Raw genomic sequence first — 20,916 nt, 5'->3', positions numbered from 1 at the left:
TCAGGTGTATGCATTCTTCCTTCTTAGTCTGCTCACTCACTGATTTCATTAACTTATTGACTCATTTTAGATCGTCTTTACCGTACATACGTAGTGCCAGGCCCTGTGCTGGACACTGGGGATTAAAACATGAGTCAGAAACTTGGTTTCTCTCCTTGGAGAGCTTCATCTCTACCTGGGGAGACAGACACTCAAACACGTAATCACAGTTCAGTGGGATAAATGTGTTTAAGCACAAGAGCTGGAGCACAAAGGGTGTGGTTAATTTGGGGGAGGTGTCAAGGAGACATCACAAAGGGGTCGGACGCCTGAGTTGGATTTTGAGGCACATACAGGATTTGTCAGATGGAGTACAGGGAAGTTCCTGCAAAGGAAGAGAGTTGTGAAAGTGCTTGACGCATTCAGGAAGCAGAGAAACGTTCCCTGTGGCCAGGGCAGGAGACGACACAGAGGGGTTGAGGACAGAGAAAATAGATTAGAATGCACCAGGATATGAGCGTGGGGAGCAGGCTTGGTGAGATCATGATTGTCTTTAAATGCCCATGCAAGGAATTTAGGCAACTAGAGCCAGTAGGAAGATTCAAGCAAGGGAATGACAGCCAGCGTTGCAGTTTAGAAGGATACCCTGTGTGGTAGGTGGAGGATAGGTTTAAAGGACAGAGAAAGGAGCAGGGAGACCAATTTGGAGGCTGTTGCTGTAGTCCAGATAGAAGGCCTGAACCAGGATGGTAACTATTCTTCTGGGATCACAGACCTCCTTTACAGAGCTAAAGAAAGCTATTCCCAAAATATGCTCAGACAGAAATGCTCACACCCGTGTACATACAGGTCACACATATAATCTTGCACACAGTTCCAGGGGGGTTGGATTTCTCTGAATCTTGGACTAAAGTTGAGTATCTTTACATAATATAATGTCACTCAGATTTCATCAGGGATTTAAGGAAGAGACATCTCCTCCCACCGCTACCCCCATCACTCAGTTCAAAACTTTATTTTATAGAAAAGGGAAAAAAAATGGGGCACCTGTGTGGCTCAGTGGGTTAAAGCCTCTGCCTTTGGCTCTGGTCCTGATCCCAGGGTTCTAGGATAGAGCCCCACATCAGGCTCTCTGCCTCATAGGGAGCCTGCTTCCTCCTCTCTCTCTTTCTGCCTCTCTTCCTACTTGTGATCTGTCAAATAAATAAATAAAATCTTAAAAAAAAAAAAGAAAGAAAGAAAAGGAAGCCAGAGAAGGGGACTAATCCACCCAAAGTCAGTGAAACCGGGGAAGGAGTGCCTGTGGCCGGCCCTCTTCTGGGACCATAGGCCAGGACTCTTCATGACCCAGGACCCGACTTTGAGGATATAAACCTTGAGTCTGGGGAGGCACCAAAGTCAGGTTCTCCCCCATGATGCCAGCCCTCTTTCTAGAACTGAAGGGTGACTTTCTAGCTGTGATTTACACTAGGTGACTGCAGTGGCTACAGGTTGGAAGGGGGACATATCCTTTCTCTCAGAATCTCCGTATTCTGAGCCAAAACCATCTACATTTCCAAAGCACCTAGTATGTGGCAAGCACTAAACATGCATCACCTCACAGTAAATCCTCTGCATGAGGTAGGTACTAACATCAGCCTGTTTTTTTGTTTTTTTTTTTTTTAAGTAGGCTCCACGCCCCACATGGGGCTTGAACTCACAACCTTGAGATCAGGAGTCGCACACTGTACTGAATGAGCCAGCCAGGTGCCCTCTTGTTATCCTCATTTTAAAGATGGGGACACTGAGACAGTTTAAGCGATGTGTCTAAGGTCACAGAGCTAGCAACTGGCAGAGCTGGTCGTGTCTAAGCCCAGACTTGAGCAGCCCGATGTGACTGGCCTCGTTGGGGCATGGTGGGGGCGGGGAGGGTGGAGCAGAAGAAATGGTCTGAAGCATTAGAAAAGCCTTCCCACCCTGAAAAGGTGTTCTCTTAAATGTTTCCTTTCTCTTCAGTGAAATGCTTGAGTGATAGCTATTGTCTCCTACATTCCACTGCGCACACCACACACCCACAGCTCTAAACAGAACAATGGTGGCAGGCTGGGCTCAGAAGGTTCTGGAACCTAGGCTCTGGAAAAGGGAGGACATCTAAACTCGGACAGCAGGAGGAGCTGCAGCTCTGAGGGTGGCTGGATGGGGCTACCCAGGTTGGGACCAGTATGGGAGCCAGGGGCAACGCCAAGGTGGAGAAGTTTCCCAGAAGCAGGAAGTAGGACACAGCCTGGAAGGCTGGGTGCATGGAGTGTCTTCCCCTGAGGTGGCGCAGGAAAGAAAAGGGGAGGGGAGGGGCGCCTGGGTGGCTCAGCAGGTTAAGCTTCTGCCTTCAGCTCAGGTCATGATCCCAGGGTCCCGGGATCAGGATTGAGCCCATTGGGCTCTCTGCTCAGCAGGGAGCCTGCTTCCCTCCTACCCCTCTGCCTGCCTCTCTGCCTACTTGTGATCTCTGTCTGTCAAATAAATTAATAAAATATTAAAAAAAAAAAAAAGGGGGAGGGGGGTTTCAGTCAACAAGTTGGGTGTGCGGTAGGGAGGCAAGCAAATCCAGACATCTGGGTAGAGATAGGGATTCGGGAGTCCCGGGCAATGAGATGGAGATCACCTGGAAAGACTATGGAAGATAAGAAAAGGTGGGTCCAGGGCTAAGGAACACTGACTTTGAAGAACAGAGGAGACCTAGAAGTGTCCAGAAAGCAGGCTGGACTGTGGGGGGAGCCCGGCGTGAGCGTGGTGGCAGAGAATCAAGAAGAATGTCCCACAAAGGCGGCACCCAGTGGTGACAGACCCTTCTGAGAGGCCCAACAAGGTAGTCTGCGGGGAGGGGTGCCTATTCCAGATCCCAGGGCCCCTGCCTCCCAGTTCTGGGCTCTGTCATATCTTGCAGTCTTCAGGAAATGCGCCCAAACCTCCAGCTTTGCCACAGGAAGGCCACTGGGGACTGGACTGGTTTCCACAAGAATCATGGGCTCGAGCATGTAGATGCACTCTGGGAAGGTTGTGCAGTCCAGGAGTGCAGCCCGCTCTTCCAAGAACAACTTTTGTGTGGCACACATCAGGGCAGGGGGCAGAAGAGGCTGTACTGGCATGTGCGGAATGAGGCTGCTTACGTAAGGTCGCCCGTGACCGGATGTACCAGGAAGGACACTAGCCAACACAGTCACGTCTGATGAGCAGGAGAGCAGGTGACTTTCGCTTTCTTTGTACTCTTCTTGGATCATTTGAGTGTGTCCCAAAGAATAGTTTCCTTTTTTATAACCTGAAAAGAAAGACTATTTTTATTTGGGAAAAATAAAGAGTTTGGGTCGTGAAAAGAAGCGAAATAGGGCAACAGCAAGAGGAAGAATGTGGGGGGAGAGGGAGGGAGGGCACGGACTTTAAATTTTTAGGTAGGAGGGAGTGAGTGTGCTGTGTTCCGAGGCTGCAGCGGGATGTCCGGGATGTCCGAGGGGAGCTGGAAAGGAGGGAAAACGGGATTGGCCACTTGCAAACTGAACTTTAAACCAATGTCCGTGGCAAAGGACCGGAAGCAGTAGGGGGATGGTTAAATGACCTTGGAACACTGGTAGGAAGAATGAGGAAGAGTCACAGGAACTAATAGAACGGTGGCCAAGGGCTATTGTTAAGTAAAAAAAGGAACTTATAGAGCGTAGAGAATGTGCACCTGTTTGTGTGGTTGGTTTGAAAAATATGAGCGTGCCCCCCCTCCGCCGTCCATACACACACACACACACAGTACAGAAGGGAAGGTTAGGGATGCCGGGTAGAGTGTTCCTAGGAGAGGAGCTGCCACATTCCTGGCATTGGTTCTCTGTCCTAACGAAACCGTCTGCCCAGAAGGGGAGCTTTGTTTTTGTCGTTGTTGTTTTTCATGTCTCAAAAACTGGAGTTTGTGCCATCGCCCATAGGCCTCCAAAGGCTCCCTAGCAACTGAGAATGAATGACGTGGCCCGAGAAAGAATGTGGCTCTTGGCCACAGAATGGGGAGAGGTGGTGGCCAAAGAAACTTAATTTTTTTTCCCCCCAGAAAGTCCTCAGACTCCACTCCAGGGACCAGGGTTTACTGCTTCCGAAGGTCCCAATCCTGGAACCGGCCCCCAGCTCACCCGGGAACAAGAAAAGATCAGCGTAAATGTGGGAAAAGGCTAGACTCGGGGGCCCGGCCTCTCCGCTGAGGGGCTCGAGTACTTTCTGATGTTTTGCTTGGAAAGGCAGAATTTTGTTGCTTGGTGCCTCAGCTAATTGGCTTCCATCTGACACTCTGGGGGGATTGTCTGATTAGAAACCACAGCTGCCTGGCTCATTAATTCTGATTAATAGACAGCACCTGGCATCTCTGGGCAACGGTGCCCGCTCAGGACCCAGGTGTGACCTACACAGCCAACAAAGGCATGATGGCTTTGCAGTCCCAGGAGTGAAGCCCCTAAAGCATTATATTATGTCAGTCCTGGCCCCTTGGAACATGTTCTGAGCTGGCTTGTCCTTTTTGCTGGTTCCCTTGCTGCGAGTCTGAAATAACGGATGTACTCAGCTAATTCATCCGAGAAGTTTGTTTTAACACTGGGCAATCTCACTCGACCTCTGCCCTCTGCCGCAGTCGTTCTCATTGTAAGTTAATACTCTGGCATTCTGGTTTGGGAGCCGGAGTTGCTCAAGACAGGGCTCAGGGTGTTGTGTGGACAAGCCAGGTTTCCTAAAGGCTGAGGGCAAGAGCCCCCCTGCAACCGAGAGACAGAGTCATCTTTCTGGTGGTGTCCATCCTCCCCACCCCCGCCAAAACTTCCATTAGTCCCTAGGAGCTGCTTAGAATCTCTTGCTAAAAATGCCTGATACATCTAACACCCATCAGGCAAAAGTGTGAGTCTTGGACATGGGCAAAAACACGACTTGATGTCCTCTAGCAACCTTCCAGATTATCTGATTCTATAAAAGCCTGCCTTGCGTACTCTTTTACTTTTTTTTTTCCCCCTTTAAAGATTATAGAGAGCACGAATGGGGAGGCAGAAGAAGGGGGGAGGGAGAGGAAGAAGGAGAAGCAGACTCTGCTCTGCAGGGACCCCGACTCAAGGTTCGATCCCAGGACCCCCAATATCACATCTGCGCCAAAGGCAGCCTCTTAACCCGTGGAGCCACCCAGGCACCCCTAAGGTATTTAAATTAAATACCCCTAAGGTATTCTGCATATTGTAGAAAGCTTGTAGTAATGTAAATGATTGCAAAGGATTCCCAGCCCCTCTGTGAAGATGCAATTGATTTTTGCCGTTTGGAGGAAGCCAAGTTTGCATCCATCAGCAAATTCATTTCTGCATTCCTGATTATCTTTATGTAAGTCTTCAGATTCTCCTTTGAACTGGTTTTCACATCTTGCGGTTTCCCTCAAAAAAGGAGTTACTGGACCTTGGACACATTTTCATTTTGTATTTGTGCAATCGTGATTTTTACCCACCCTGCCCAGCCTGGTCCCTTTTAGCAACCTCATTTCCTTTTTCCCCCTGACTACCAGGAAGCCCAAAGGCAAAGTTTGAAACCCAGGAAGGACTGAGCCACAGGATGTGTGAGGTAGGAAACTGCCCCAAAGACCAGGGCCACAGTGGTTGTTAGCAATGGAAATCCAGACAACCCTCAGGGGATGGCTATCTTCTGCACTTCCCCAGACTTCCCCCGAAGTCTGGAAGGCAGGGACCTCTGCCCTCACCGCTGGAGGCCGTCTGTCCCGCCCTGCCCTGCCCTGCCCCGAAGCCAGCTTCGCCCCTAGCAGAGGCCGGTCTAGAACTGGCTGGGGCTGACATCCTGGGTCACATTCTAGTCACACTTCCTCCCCCATCACCATATACAGCCACTTCCTGTTCATTCTGAGGACCGCAGAAGTTGAATGAGAGGAGTTCCCAGGATGTCGCAAGCCCCAGAAACAGGAGGGCAGATAACGGATGGGTGGTTGTCCCGGGGACAGTCCCCTCGGCATCATGTCCTGGAAGTAGCCGTAGCTTGTGGAAGCCTTCTGTCCCAACACATGCTGGTTGGAGGCGGGGGTGGGTGGGGGAGTGAAAATTCTCCTGTCTCCAAAAGGTCTCAAATCTGGCTGGTCTAAGAATTTTGTCATTAGTTAGACCCCAAGACCTGACCTTTCACTATGCACCTGCTCAAACTCAACTTTGTCTTACACTTCCCCCCATACTCTTCTCGACCCTTCTTTTGGTTTATCTCTCAGCTCAGGCAAATGAAACCCAAAACCACCCCTCTAGTGATGGGATGATGGGGTGATGGCAGCTGCCCAGACCAGACCTCCCACAGGCCCAGACCACCCCGACCTTTTTTTTTTTAAGGTTTTTTGACAGAGAGACAGAGAGACAGAGAGAGGGAACACAAGCAGTGGGAGAGGGAGAACAGGCTTCCCGCCCGGTGTTCCATCCCAGGACCCTGGGATAATGACCTGAGCCCGAGGGAGAGGCTTTAACCCACTGAGCCACCCAGGGGTCCCACCACCCAGACGTTTTTGAGGGAAACCTGACTCTCTGTTTTGAGGGAAACCTGATGGCCCATGGGGCGGTGACCTCTGGACCAATCCACAATCACCTTTTACCTCGTTAGAGCACTAAAATCTCCACCCAGCCTCATTTACATAAAGTACAAGGTAGGCCTTGGGCATGTTTCCTTCAGACGCATGCATCAAGTCACGTTACACCCACCCTGTATAGGAAGCAAAGCTTCCTCATCTAGTCATCTTAGGTCTAAATAAAGGGAACCCACCCACCCGGCCGCTGTCTCCAGCAGTCCTGTTGTCGTTGTAAGCCGTTTTGCCTGATCTCCTTATTTGCTCAGCCTGCTGCCGTTTGACATCCCAGCGTGCAAACCGACGTGGGTAAATTACAGGTTGACAGGAGATGGATGAACGGGAGAAAAATCAGATTGCATTTTGTAGGAAGAAAGCGCTCCGGTATGCGTAGATCCCCAAGACAAAGGTGACATGGAGTATACGGGACATCCTGAGCTAAGGAAGGGGGTGGGCAGGGTTAGGCAATTCACAGGGCAAGAATCACAGAGGGATGGGGCCCTGCATGGCTCAGTCAGCTAAGTGTCTGCCTTTGGCTCAGGTCATGATCCTGGGGTCCTGGGATCAAGTCCTGCATCAGGCTCCTTGCTCAGCAGGGAGCCTGCTTCTCCCTCAGCCTGCCGCTCCCCCTGCTTGGGCGCTCTGACAATATCTTAGAAAAAAAAGTTTGTCCCTCCACCTCACCCCCCCCCACACACACAGATGGGTCACTCAGATAAAATTTCTGGTAAAACTCCCATTTTGGGAAAGACACTCCCCCCGCCCACCCAAATTTCAATACCTCTAGGTAGCTAAGGGAAGGGAAAAAATTTCTCTTAAGCTGTTGGCTCTCCATTGGCATGTGGCGGATCTTGGGCTGAAGGCTGAGAAACACACGTCGGGGATACTCATCCGGAGTCCCTTCATTGGACCCCAAGTACCACATTGCTCCTCCCCAGAGCCCTGAAGGCTGGAGAACTCCATCTGAAACACGGTGATGCTAAGTGGGAGGAAACAGGCTGGGTGAGGAGTTGTGCCGGGTGGGATGGGACACAATCCCCCCCACCCTGCCCTGAGTCCTGCTGCGTGAACCAGGAGGCCATCAAGCACCCTCCTCATTCAGCCTCTGGACAGTGTGTCTCACACACGAAGGGACCCACCGCGCCGGGCCAGCAGTGGCAAAGAGACAGGCTGCTTCTCTGCCTCCAGGCCATGTTCTGCTGTTCCTGAGTCTTTTTTTTAAGATTTTATTTATCTGACAGATAGACATCACAAGCAGGCAGAGAGGCAGGCAGAGAGAGAGGAGGAAGCAGGCTCCCTGAACAGAGAGCCTGATGCGGGGCTCGATCCCAGGACCCTGGGATCGTGACCTGAGCCGAAGGCAGAGGCTTAACCCACTGAGCCACCCAGGTGCCTCGTTCCTGAGTCTTCTTGACATGGACTGTTCATTTGGTGGCTTCTCGTGCTGTGACTCATTTTTTTTTTTTTAAGATTTTATTTATTTGTCAGAGAGAGAGGAGAGAGAGCGAGCACAGGCAGACAGAATGGCAGGCAGAGGCAGAGGGAGAAGCAGGCTCCCCGCCAAGCAAGGAGCCCGATGTGGGACTCGATCCCAGGATGCTGGGATCATGACCTGAGCCAAAGGCAGCTGCTTAACCAACTGAGCCACCCAGGCGTCCCTGTGACTCATTTTTTAGGAGGCCTCCCTTCCTCCCCGCTCTTACAGGCATCCAGGCCGTCCATTCTTCCATGAGAAAGTGTTCTCCCTTCCTCTCCTCCCTCCACACCCACCTCTCCCATTTTGTCCAGCCAGGACCTGCTGGTTCTTCATGGATTTGCTCCAGGATCACCAGCTCCGGGAAGCCCCCCTCCTACCTCCAATCTTTTACTCCCTCTCATAGCACACCCAGATCTGCTTGGGGTGGGGGGGATAGTGTGGGGTAGGATTCCTTCCTGATGCAAATCCCCCCCCCGCCCCTCTGCACTTTAACACACCCGAATCACCTGGAGATTTTTAAATGTAGATTCGATCTGGGATGGGGCCCCAGGTTCTGCCTTTCCCCTAATCGCCTGGTGATGCTGAGTGTTCACACCCCACACTTTGAGAGGCAAGAACCAAAACCAAGGCAGACCCACAATCACAAAACCTTGTTCTGAAGGTACCTTAAAGGTCTGACAGAGAGCGAGAGCACAGGCAGGGGGAGTGGCAGAGGGAGAAGCAGGCTCCCCACGGAGCTGAGAACCTGATGTGGGGCTCCATACCAAGACTCCAAGATCATGACCTGAGCCGAAGGCAAACACTTAACTGAACCACCCCAGCATCCCCTGAATGTACTCAAAACCTGTCTCTAGGCCTCTGCCAACACATCCGAGCCCCTGCCCTCAGCCCGGCCCCAGACTGCAAAGATGGAACTATCCCAGAGGCACAATTAAGCTCCTTTTGGTTCCAGTACATTTATGTCCAATAAGCCTGCCCCACAGGTACCAGTCCCATTTTGCCAACGAGCCTCAGGCTCACAGAAGGTATTGGCAAGGCTGGGATCTTCAAGTCAGGGGGCCCTTGACCCCGTCGGGAGAAGGAGTTGGGGTCTGGGGTAAGGTTGGAGCCAGCTAAGGGCCATAGCTGTCAGAGGAAGAGGATCCCCCACTCCTGCCCTGGAGAGGGGCCCATAAGCTGCTCGGGCATCCCTGGGGCCTAAGAGGGGAAAGCAGCTCCCCGCAGTGACAGGAAGCTTCAGGCCATCTTAGGACCCTACATCGTCGGAGTAGGGGACTTGGCCACAGCCTACTCCCACTAACCCTACACCACAGACATGCTCCCCTCTGGCAGGCTCGGGCCCAAGCTGACCACTGTCCAGACCACTGCCCTGGACCCGGTCACCTCTAGGTCTCCAGCATGCTGTCCCTAGAGAAGCCGACTCTGTCCTTTCTGCCCCACCCCAACCCCATCTCAGGTGCACGGGGTCCAGAGGCACACCAGGCCCTCTGCTAGCTCAGAAGCCCGGCTGGCAAGGCCCACCGCCCCGCTTTTGTCCCCAGTAGCTGACATCTTGGCCTCCTTGGAGCCACAGGATGATTGTCGCCTGGAAAGGTGAGCCCCGCTCCCGGGAAGGCCCTGTTGCCCAAAGCCAGGAAGAGGCAGGCTTGCCTTCACCACCCAGTCCGGCCTCTCCGCTGCGGACAGACTGGCCCATGCCAGACACAGCAGTCCTTGCTGGAGGGTGCTACTTGAGCCCACAGCACTGTTCTCCCGTCTGTCCCCCTCCCCACTCCCCCCTGTATGAAATCACTGCACCGCACCCCAGAGCTCACTTTCTTCTTTTATTGGGGAACAGACACAGGGCAGATCACAGAATGGGAAGCAGCGCGGCGCCTCTGGGCAAGGACCAGGACGAGGGTAGCCAGAGTCAGGGATAGCACCGTGGCCAGGCCCAAGCCCAGCATCACAGAGGCGTAAGGGGAGGTGGACCCCTCCGCCCCAGGATCACCAGCCTTTCCCAGGAAGATCAGAGGCCCCACGGTGATCTCTGCTTCTTCGGTCACTGAAAGACACAGGACACCTAAGGGTCACCTTAGTCCCAAAGCAGGGGTCAGATTGAGGGTTTTGCTCTGTTTTAGCAGATCAAACTAGGTCTTCCTCTAAAAGCCATGTTATCTCCCCACACTGCTGATCACACCCTACTCTGAATCCCTGGCTGATGCTGGGGTGGGGGTTGAGTCCCCCCATAAGCCCCCCCAAGGCTTCTATGTAAGAAAGCCCAGATCAGCCTTCCCCCCCCAGCAATGAGCAGCCTTCCCCCCAGCAATGAGCAGCCTCACGTGGGGCACCAAGGAGGAATGTCACCCTGCCGGGACAGCAGGTACCCTAGACAGAGGGGAAGATAAGAGCCCCAGAGGGGTCCTAACACCTACCATGCCTGCGATTTCGGGTTTGGGAAGCAGACTTGCGCCCCCTTCTCTCTAGATGGGACAGCCTCCTGGAATGGCCTGGAAGGCCACAGCTGCCTTTGTTACAACAGCGACAGATGTCAGCAGTGCCTTCTACGGGGGACCACCTGAGCAGGGGGAGACAGCAAGATGGGATGGCTGTGTTGCCCTCAGGAAGCAGCGGGCTGCTGATGTACATAATAGGGGAACAGACCCCAGGGAGGCCACTCGGGCTTTCCACCCCCATGTCTCAGTCTATCCCTCACCTCCTGCTGGACTTGATAAAGGAACAGGCTTTGTTTAGCTGGTCCGGGACTCGGTCTGCCAGAGTGACCTTCAGATGGCATGTGATATAGATCTAGAGGCAAGAGAGCCATTACTTGGTGGAATTCTAGGCTGCACCAGTGACTTGAGTAAGCCTGTTCTTTGGAACTTCCCCCAGAGCTACTGGTTATTTTAGAGAGACAGGAGTAGAGAATCAGAGGAGAAGCTGTCCAGATTTGAGCAAATGGCAGATCAGATTCTAGATTGCAACCCACCAGCTTTATACACACAGCCCGCTTCTTCCCCAAATTCCATCCAATCACTTACTGCCCTACTACCTGGGTGGGATCGGGGAATTTTTGACACAAAGCCAGGGCTCAGGTTAACCCCGGGTCCTCTTGGCAGAGGCATCCCCAGGCAGAGGTTTCCCCCTTCATCCTCCAGGTAGTGTCTTGGCACCCCCTGCCAACCCCACAAGGGCACAGAAGTTCTACCACCTTCTCTGAAGTCTTCTGCAGAGCCACAAACCTTGGCCACCACCTAGTGGCTGAGCACTCCAGCAGGGAAGCCACTTCAGGAATTTGAACAAAAGGGAGGATGTACTTTTAGCCACCGGCTTTTTTAATTATTATTTTTTAAATTTTTAAAGTGAACTCTACATCCAACATGAGGCTTAGAACTCAACCCCAAGGTCAAGAGTCCTACGTCCCACCAACTGAGCCAGCCAGGCACCCTAGGCCACCAGCTTTCTATCTGCCCCAGCAGAGGGCTCTTGGGTCCCTTAGAATCCTTATTTCAGAGGTGCCTGGGTGGCTCAGTGGGTTAAAGCCTCAGGTCATGATCCCAGGGTCCTGGGATTGAGCCCCACATTGGGCTCTCTGCTTAGCAGGGAGCCTGCTTCCTCCTTGATCTCTCAAATAAATCTTTTTAAAAAAATCCCTATTTCAGGAAACCACTGCTTTTATCCTCAAGCTTCTTCCCAGCCATTTGATGTTAACTGGGGCCTAGGACTCTGAGATGGTTCTCTGTTCCTCTTGAATCGAGGTTTACTTCTCTGTGCCTGCGACACAGTCAGCCAAACCACCCCACTTACTGGGAGAATCTTCCCAGAACTCAGGCTACCTTCCATCGATCAGCATCATCCTCTGGTCTCTGGTGCCCCGCCCCTCCCCCCCCCACCCCCCAAATCCCTAGAGATGCAGATACCAGCTCAGGTTGCACCTGTGCTGACCACCACCCACATGAAACCTTATCCCCTTTCTCCTCCCCACTAGGACACCTCTGAAGTCAGGTACACTCCCCACCCAACTAGGGTCCTCTCCCATAGGACATACAAGGTCACTGATCTGGGTGATAAGGACCCTTTCTCACAATCTGTCCTTGATCCCCAGCCCCACCCAACCCATCAGGAGCTTCCGGGCATCTCCCCAATAGCCTTGATTCACACCCCTCATGTTATCAACCCATCTGTATCAAACTTCATGTTCTCAGGACAGAACTGGGGCAGAGTAGGGGGGGGCAGTTTCAATGTCATCTACAAATTCACCGTGTTCACCCCTTAATGCCCCTCGGCTATATGAGCCTTTGGTTTAGTGGTTTGTAACCCCAGCTGCATATTAGAGTCCCCTAGGAGCTTAAGTAGTTTTTGATCATTTCCAAGTAAAAGAATATTTTATGGTCATTCATTCAGTAGTCTAATGGTAGAAATCTAGATGATAGGTGTATAGGTATTTGCTGTAAGATTCTTTCATCATATGAGGATTTCCATTATAAATTAGAAAAGGGATGCTAGTTCTCACCCCAAAATCAGTGAAGATACAGGATTATATAACCTTTCCAGGTGCTTAGTACAGAGCCAGAATTTAGGGGAAAAAAAAAATCCCTGCTCCAATCACTTCCTGACCAGCAATTCCAAACTTTGCATCCCCTGCTCCTAGCTCAGGAAACTTAAGATCTACTTGATTTTTATTTGTAAAATTTTACCAGCACTTTCTGGCTAGAGACCAGCCCTACCTGTGCTTCCTGCCCCAGCCATCGGAAGCAGTCCACACTTTAGCTCCCTCCCCGTCTACCCCCCAGGTTTCAGGCTGGGCTTTCTAGCTTAGCAGTTCAAGCGGTAGTTCCCAGAGCAGCAACATCAGCAACACCTGGAGATGTGTTAGGAACACAGAACCAAGTTCTAGGGGTGGGGCCCAACATATTTCAGGAAACCCCCAGATGCTGCTGATGCACTCCAGTTTCAAGAAGTCACTAGTCTAGTTTATGATCAAGTTCAAGAGACTACTGTAGGAAAAGAAATTCATATCTGCTTTCCTTGCCCTTCCAGAAAACCTCCAGGAAGGCTGACACCTGTTTTTGTCAACCCTTCCATCTGGCCTCTGGCCCTATGCACCCTGGCAAAAACCAGGTTAGTGACCTAGCTCCCAAATGCCACGGTGGGTGGTCCTCACTTCATCTGAGCCATCAGCTCCTCCCCTGGTTTGTTCTATTTCTAAGACCCCAGATTCTCTCCACCTTTCATGGGTTTCCACCACCCATTCTTCTTCCTTGAAGATCTCACTAGATCCCACAGCTTTATCTGCTGAGTTCAGAGTTTTGGGACAGGGACAGAGCTATCAAGTCATTGCTAAAGGAGGTAGCTGATGACCCACTGACAGTAAGGCTGGTCAGCCTGCCCTATGGCTCAATCTTATTCCAAGTCCCGCCCCCAGAGCAGGCACCACACCCAGCGTGGGGCTTGAACTCACAACACTGAGATCAAGAGTCACATGCTCTACTGACTGAGCCAGCCAACTGGCCGCCCCCCGCCCCCCAGTTATTTTTTGAAGGTTCATTACCATGTTTCTGGAGTCATTAGCAAAGTGGAACATGTCCACTGTGAACTGCAGGGTCTCTGGCCTGGGTCTGGGCTCTTTGAAGGACGAAGAGGCATCGGAAAGACCATCCACAAGACAGCTTTGAAGAGAAGGAGGGGACAGGAGTTAGGGGCTGAGGAAGGCAGTAGAGGTCAGGTTGCTCCCTAGTGAGGTGGCCCAGCCCTCACCCGTGGAAGTCCACGATGGTGTGATGAGGGGAGGCACTGCGGTCCGGTGTCAGCGTGGCCACACAGTGGTCCACAAACAGTCGCAGTGGCACGTGGCTACCAGTGTGGACTTCGGCCTGGAGGTGGGCTACGTCTCCCAGCTGGAAGGTGGGGGACCGCTTCTCAGAGCCCCAGTCCTCTGAAAGGCACACAGTCCGGGATGAGACCACCAGAGCACTCCCTGCCAGCCCCCTTCCCTGCCGGCCCTCCCTGCTTACCCTCCATCAGGCGGAGGGAGAAAACCAGCTTCTCCTCTGAGAGCATCGTGGTCCTAAAGGGCACCCAGGTGGGCAGGATGGCCTGGCTGCTCACGTTCCTGTGCCTGTGGAGAAGAGCAGCCGTCCACACGGTCCCACGCTCACCCCATCCGGCTTCGATGGAGTGGGGGTGTGTCTCTCGTTTCTACCTCACGGCAGAGTTCTCAGCTGGGGCCCACCCAAGCAGCGAGTCCAAGGCCACGGAACAGACACAGAAGTCTGAGCCCACCCCTCGGGCCGAACTCCACACCTTCGAGGTGTGAGGCCATCGCAGCTGAGGCATAAAAATGGGATACACCTGAGTTCGGAGTTGGGCCTCTAGACCCAGATCGGCTGATCAGGGTTAACCCCAGAGGCTCAGGTTTGGGTCTGAGGAAGCCAGCCCTCCCTGCTAAGGCTTGATGGGTTTCCCTCACCTGAATGCATGTGTTGGGGGAAGCCAGTGGGCTGTGATTACCCAAGCCTTGAACCACCCCTGTGTGGAGGTTTTTTTTTTTTTTTTAAGATTTTCTTTATTTAACAGAGATCACAAGGAGGCAGAGAGAGAGAGAGAGAGAGGAGGAAGCAGGTTCCCTGCTGACCAGAGAGCCTGCTTCCTCCTCCCAGGACCCTGAGATCATGACCTGAGCCGAAGGCAGAGGGTTTAACCCACCGAGCCACCCAGGCGCCCCGCCCCTGCACGGAGTTTTCCCCTGAACTTCCAACTTTGAACTTTAAGATGGCCCTGGGCTGGGCAGCCCTGCAGCTTCCAAGAGACAGCGGCAACCCGGCCGCATTTCAGAGGCTCCAGGTGGACTCCGCAGGCTCACCGCCCCCTCCTGGGGCAGAGGACAGTGACCTCAACCTGAGGACTCACTTAGACCTTTGGCAGTCAGGCTGCCAGACGCCGCTGATGGGAGGGGTGCTGCCCCACACTCACCTGGGATAGTGGCACTCGATGGGAATCTGGGCACGGTTAGTCCTCAGGATGGACAGGTTTCCCGCAGGGCGGGGGCTGTGGAGCAGGAAGGTGGTGTACACCAGAGCACTGTCGGTCACCTGAACGGAATGGGAGGGGTTAACCCCACCAGCATCACTGGCTCACCAGACGGTGAGAGGGTGCTGGGAGCACAGCCCAGGGGAGCGGGGAGAGCCCAGGCCCTGGCCTCAAAGCCCACCCTCCTGCGGACTCATGGGAAAGCCTGAACAGGTCCCACCCTTGAACCTCCGTTTCCCGCCCCCCAACCCCAAAATTATGATGCCACCCCAAGGGTTTTGGATGGGCTGTGTCAGACCCAAGTGGTGCCCACCGGCCAGAGGTCTCGGGCACAGGTTCCCCATCCCAGGCTGCCACCCCCACCTCAACACAGTTTCCTTTTGGGGGTAGAAGGCTGGCGGGGAAGGCCTGGAACCAAGAAAGACATCTTGAAGAACCCAGAAAGTTCCAGGAGTTTTTAATTCATGGCCACAGCCGTGAAGACGCAAATTGCCCTTCCTTTTCTGACTTCTTCTCATACCCACATCACAGAAGGGGAAACTGGGTCAGCAGTTGTCTGAGGCAGGAAGAGCTCAGGCAGGTGCTGCCCTTACTGACATCCTCCAAGCCTCCCCCCACCAGGGGTGACCTGCCCAAACCACGCAGTCAGTAGGGGAGACTCTTCGCTTTCTGTTAGTTGGGGCCCCGGATGGACCGGCAGCATCATTTGTGGCCTGCCCAGTTCAGAATTTCAGGGCATCAAACCAACTACAGCCGTGGCCCCAAGGGATAATCTGGCAGGAATGGGAGACCCCGCCCTGGAAAAAGGCGTGACCAGGTTGTGCTGGTCTGGTTTAGCACAGGAGATGGGAATCGGGGTTTTCAAATGCTCCTCCGATGGTTTTAATGCCCAAGGTTTGGAAGTTACTCAGTTAGAATAATTCCTCAAATAACCCCTGGAGTTCTCTGGGCTCTTCCTAAGGAAACAAGAGCCAGGAGGCCTCAGGGGAAGCCCTGGGGTGGGGATGGGAGGGCAGCATAGAGGATCAGAGCCCCAGGAGGCCTCCAGGTACTTACTGGGCTTGCCTCCGCCCTAGCCAAGCTGAGTCCAAGGCCTGGCGGGCAAGAGCCCAGGACAGGGGAGAGGCCAGGGCTGGGGGATGGCAGGAAAGTGTTCAGGGAATCGTGGACCAGCTAGGGGTCCTGCGCCCAGTCCAGCCCTGCCTCGCTGGAAGCCCCTCCTTGTGCCTGAATTACTTAGCTCTTACCTGCCTCCTGCATTAAATGTCCCCACCTCCCTTCCTGTGGCTACCTCCAGGGGCCCAGTTTGTGCCTTGAGGTTCCTTAACACAGAGGTGATCAAGAAGCCCTTTGCCCCCTCCCTCAAAGCCACATCTCTCCTGGATGCCTTCCAGGGGTTCAGGGACTCTCGGGAATCAGAGTGGGGGATGCCCTGTCTGGCCCCAAGTGCAAGGGGCTCTCTGGCCTCCACCCCACCTACCTGACTCCCATCACTAGAGGTGAGCACTTTCAACCAGCCCCCAAGCCACCGATCCCAAACTTTAAGCCTCAGCAGCTCCCCACCCCCAGCAAGCAAGAGGGCTCCGGCCCAGCCCCACCTCTCCCTGGCCCTGTGTCCATACTCCCCACAGCCACCAAGGGGGCCAAGTCTCACCTGCACCCCATTGCCACACTCGTGCAGCCCGACCTCAAACCTGACCACATCCTCCGTGTCTGCGGAGACCAGGGGCTCACAGTTCTCTGGACCCAGAGTGAGGTCTGCAGGCCGGACGAGCTTCCCAGTACCAAAAAGGTCTTTGCTGACAGTGACCACCAGCTGGGCCTCCAGACACTCCACCACCACGGGGGGCCTAGATGGCAACGGGGAGTTGGTCTCACCACTCCAAATGGTCTGCGAGTAGCATAGCTCTGTGCCTCCCAAGAGCAGAAAGCAGATGAAGACCCCACAGCTGAGGCCCATGGCTGCTCCCATCACTCCCCCTGGTAATGCCCGGGTGCCACCACCCAGCCATCTTATACCCCCGATGATGCCACCTGCACCTGGGCTCCCACGTGCCTCCTTTCCCCAACCAATCAATGGGCCAGTCCCCCACCTATCAGCTTCGCATCACCTGGGAGCTTGTTAGAACAGCAGACTCTCAGTCCCACCCCCGATCTACCAAGTCAGAATCTGGTGTTTAATTCTCTCCCCAAGTGATCTGTGTTCAAGTTACATCGGACAAGCGTGGGCGGACCGTCTTGCCCCTTCCCTACTCCCGCTGCCATGTGTCAGCCCTCTGCTGGCCCATCGAGGGAGTTAAGAGTGGTCCCAGGTCTACGGGGGAGATCGGGAGAAAGGTCTCGATTGGAGGGTGGGGAGGACGACTGATCCGGGGCGGCAGGGAGCTCATCCCAAGTGAGAGAACAGGAGGAGGGCTCGTTAGGAGACCAGGGAATTTTAGGGGTCGTTGCTCAATTTTACAGGAGATAGGAGTGGGGGGTCAGTGTAGGTGGAGGCAGCTGTGTGAACAGAGGAGAAGAGAGGGGACTAGGCGGGCTTGGGAGAAAAGCCCTGGGGGCTCATAGGTGCTGGAGTCTCAGTTCCCCAGGAGTGAGGGTAGCAGTTTAGGGGGCTGGGGAGGTGCGTGGGGCGGTCTGGGGGACTCTGGTTGGATAGGGGTAGGACCAGAGAAGGGGGGTCAGAGGGTTACTGTATCAGTCCTGGTGGGAGAAGGTGAAGAAGGACTGTCAGGGCTGACATTTACATTTACGCTGCCAGGAAGCAGGGGAGGAGAACTATACAGATGAACAGCGCTGGGGCGCCTGGCTGGCTCAGTGGAGCACGGGAGGCTTCATGTCAGGGTCATGAGTTTGAGCCCCACATTGGGTGTGGAGATTACCTAAAAATAAAAATAAAAAATTAATGGCACCTAATCCCTAGGGACAGGTGTGTGTGGACTCACTTGCAAATGCTTACTTCTGAAGTAATGAAACCATAGATTTAAGTTGCTTAAACAGCTGAGTGCGGAATCTGATATGAGGCTGGATCCCACCACCCATCAGACCTTGACCTTAGTCGAAACCCAATTGGATGCTTAACCGACTGAGCCATTCAGGTGCCCCAAAGATTTTATTTTTAAGTGATCTCTATACCGAATGTGGGGCTCGAACTTGCAACCCCAGGATCAAGAATCGCATGCACCACTGACTGAGCCAGCCAGGCACCCCAACTCGGGAAATTTTAAAGAGCTAATTGGCTTTATTATTTGGTTCATGAATCATGTAGCACACCATCTAACAGGTAAAGGAGAACCCCAAAGGGCCACAGGAAATGAAAGGTTTTTAAAAATAGGAAGCGGGGTGCCAGGGTGGCTTAGTGGGTTGAAGCCTCTGCCTTCAGCTCAGGTCATGGTCTCAGGGTCCTGGAATCGAGCTCCGCATCGGGCTCTCTGCTCAGCAGGGAGCCTGCTTCCCCCCCCCCCCGTCCCCCACCTGCCTCTCTGCGTAATTGTGATCTCTGTCTGTCAAATAAATGAATAAAATCTTAAAAAAAAAAAAAGAGAGAGAGAGAGAGGAAGGGGCACCTGGGTGGCTTAGGGAGCTAAGCGTCTGACTTTGGCTCAGGTCATCATCTCAGGGTCCTGGGATCAGGTTCTGAATTGGGCTCTGTGGTCAGTGGGGGTGTGCCTGTCTCTCTCCCTCTCCCTCTCTCCTTCTCCCCCCACCCCGCTCATGTTCTCTCTCTCTCTTTTTCAAATAGATAAATAAAATCTTAAAAAAAAAAAAAAAACAACACAGGGGCGCCTGGGTGGCTCAGTGGGTTAAAGCCTCTGCCTTCGGCTCAGGTCATGGTCCCAGGGTCCTGGGATGGAGCCCCGCGTCGGGCTCTCTGCTCTGCGGGGAGCCTGCTTCCTCCCCTCTCTCTCTCTCTCTGCCTGCCTCTGCCTACTTGTGATTTCTCTCTCTCTGTCAAATAAATAAAATCTTTTAAAAAATAAATAAATAAATAAACAAACACAGGGAGTAGAACAAAGGAAATCGTTAGAAAGAATTCATTGTTTTAGGCAAGATTGCCCTCCGAAGGGGAATGGAAGGGATCTTTCAGTAAATGTTCTAGTGCTGACCCTAGCGCAGGAAATTCCTAGGTTGGCTGGTTAAAGGTTACATTTCTGGGGTGCCTGGGTGGCTCAGTCGGTTAGGTGTCTGACTCTGGATTTCAACTCAGGAGGTCATGATCTCAGGTTCATGGGACTGAGTCCCAAGTCCAGCTCTATGCTCCGCAGGGAGTCCGCTTCTCTCCCTCTGCCCCTCCCTCCCATGTGCTCTCTCTCCCTCTCTCTATAAAATAAATAAATAAATCTTTTGGGGGTGCCTGGATGGCTCCATCTGTTGAATCTCTGACTTGGTTTTGACTTGGATCCTGATCTCAGCATAGTGAGGTTAAGCCCCACATCAGGCTCTGGGCTCAGCGGGAGCCTGCTTGAGAGTCTCTCTCTCCCTCTGCCCACCCCCCTTGCAGTCTCTCTCACTGTCTCTAAAATAAATCTTAAAAATAAATAAATACTTTTAAAAAAGTTACATTTCGGGGTACCTGGGTGGCTCAGTGGGTTAAGCCGCTGCCTTCAGCTCAGGTCAGGATCCCAGGTCCTGGGTTCAAGCCCCACATCGGGCTTTCTGCTCAGCGGGGAGCCTGCTTCCTCCTCTCTCTCTGTCTGCCTCTCTGCCTACTTGTGATTTCTCTCTGTCAAATAAATAAATAAAATCTTTAAAAAAAATTTTAAAAAGTTACATTTCTGAGGGGTTGAAACTGCAGATAGATTAGGTATTAAATCTTGGTTTACTGACTTGGGTCCTTAACAGAAGTGATGCCTTTTGGGGCCTGTGGTTTTCTTTTTAACCTACCTACCAGGGCCAGAGAAAGGGAGCCAGCTGTGGCCCGTGGCCCCGAAGAACAGCTAATTGGAGACACTCTGTCTTAGGAGTGGTGGCCCTCTGGGGAAGAGGCCTCTCCATGCTTGTAGCTCACAGCTGTGTTTGTGGACTGTGCTGGAAATAGGCTAGGGTGGACTTGGGGACTAGAAATGAGGGCGTCCTTGAAACCTTGGGATCCATCCCCTCTCCCTCTATGCCCCGGAACCAACCCCTTCTAGAAGGATCCAGGATAAAAGGACATGGGACACCTGGCTGGGTCGGTTGGTGGGGCATGTGATTCTTGATCTCAGGGTGGTGGGTTTAAGCTCCATGTTGGGCTTAGAGTTTACAAACAAAAAACAAGACAGGAAGAAATTGGGGAGGGGGTGAGGGCGGAGGAGTGTATGCACTTGAAGTGCTAGTAAGTTTGTGTGTCCCCTTTCCAGAAAAAGGACCATGGAGGAGACTGGCCAGTCCAGCCCCCAATCTCCCCAACTAGCCCAGATTCTGGGTCTTTTCTATTTTTCTGAGAAGTGCTGCTCCCTGGTGGCCAAAATCACCAAAGGCGGAGCCACCAGCCCAGAGGGTTTCCCTTAAAATTCCTTAGAGCCCGGACACTGGTCTCTAAATGCTAATCCTTTGTAACTGGGGGACCCAGGGCTCCTTGGAGGACTGGCTGATTCCAGAGCAAGGGCCAGGAAAGTACAAGATCAATCTGGAGTATCTTGTTATGGCAAAAAAATGATCACAAAATGATGAGGATGCGTCAAAAGGACACAAGCCAAATTGAATGGGGGGTGGGGGGAGGTGGTCCCACTGGCCAAGCTGGGGACAACTGTGCATCAAATGAATGAGGACAACAAGGACTCCACATCGAAGTAAGAATAAGTAAGAATCCATGGGCATCCATTCTGACAATGCATAAAAACACAAAAATGGAAATATTTTTCCATGAAAGGGAAGAAGCTTCCTTACA

At 52.9% G+C, this 20,916-nt stretch overlaps 1 protein-coding gene and 1 long non-coding RNA gene across 2 annotated transcripts; both read right to left on the bottom strand.

Moving 5' to 3' along the window:
• Positions 1-2: 2 nt before the first annotated feature.
• On the bottom strand, positions 3-4,708 carry LOC125090913 (uncharacterized). Its single transcript, XR_007124519.1, has 3 exons — positions 4,595-4,708; positions 3,126-3,274; positions 3-364 (listed from the first exon to the last, which is right to left on the bottom strand). It is a non-coding gene; the product is annotated as an uncharacterized LOC125090913 (long non-coding RNA).
• A 5,157-nt stretch (positions 4,709-9,865) lies between these two features.
• ZP3 (zona pellucida glycoprotein 3) lies at positions 9,866-17,010 on the bottom strand. The gene is made up of 8 exons (XM_047714143.1): positions 16,705-17,010; positions 14,994-15,112; positions 14,036-14,139; positions 13,779-13,956; positions 13,573-13,690; positions 10,738-10,829; positions 10,457-10,599; positions 9,866-10,086 (listed from the first exon to the last, which is right to left on the bottom strand). The coding sequence occupies exons 1-8, from the start codon at positions 17,008-17,010 to the stop codon at positions 9,866-9,868; spliced, it is 1,281 nt and encodes a 426-aa protein (XP_047570099.1).
• Between the last annotated feature and the right edge of the window lie 3,906 nt (positions 17,011-20,916).

The sequence above is a fragment of the Lutra lutra genome, chromosome 18 (assembly GCF_902655055.1).
Source record: "Lutra lutra chromosome 18, mLutLut1.2, whole genome shotgun sequence".
Classification (NCBI taxonomy): domain Eukaryota; kingdom Metazoa; phylum Chordata; class Mammalia; order Carnivora; family Mustelidae; genus Lutra; species Lutra lutra.
Note: the sequence above shows the minus strand (reverse complement) of the source record. Positions and strands in the feature narration are given on the sequence as shown.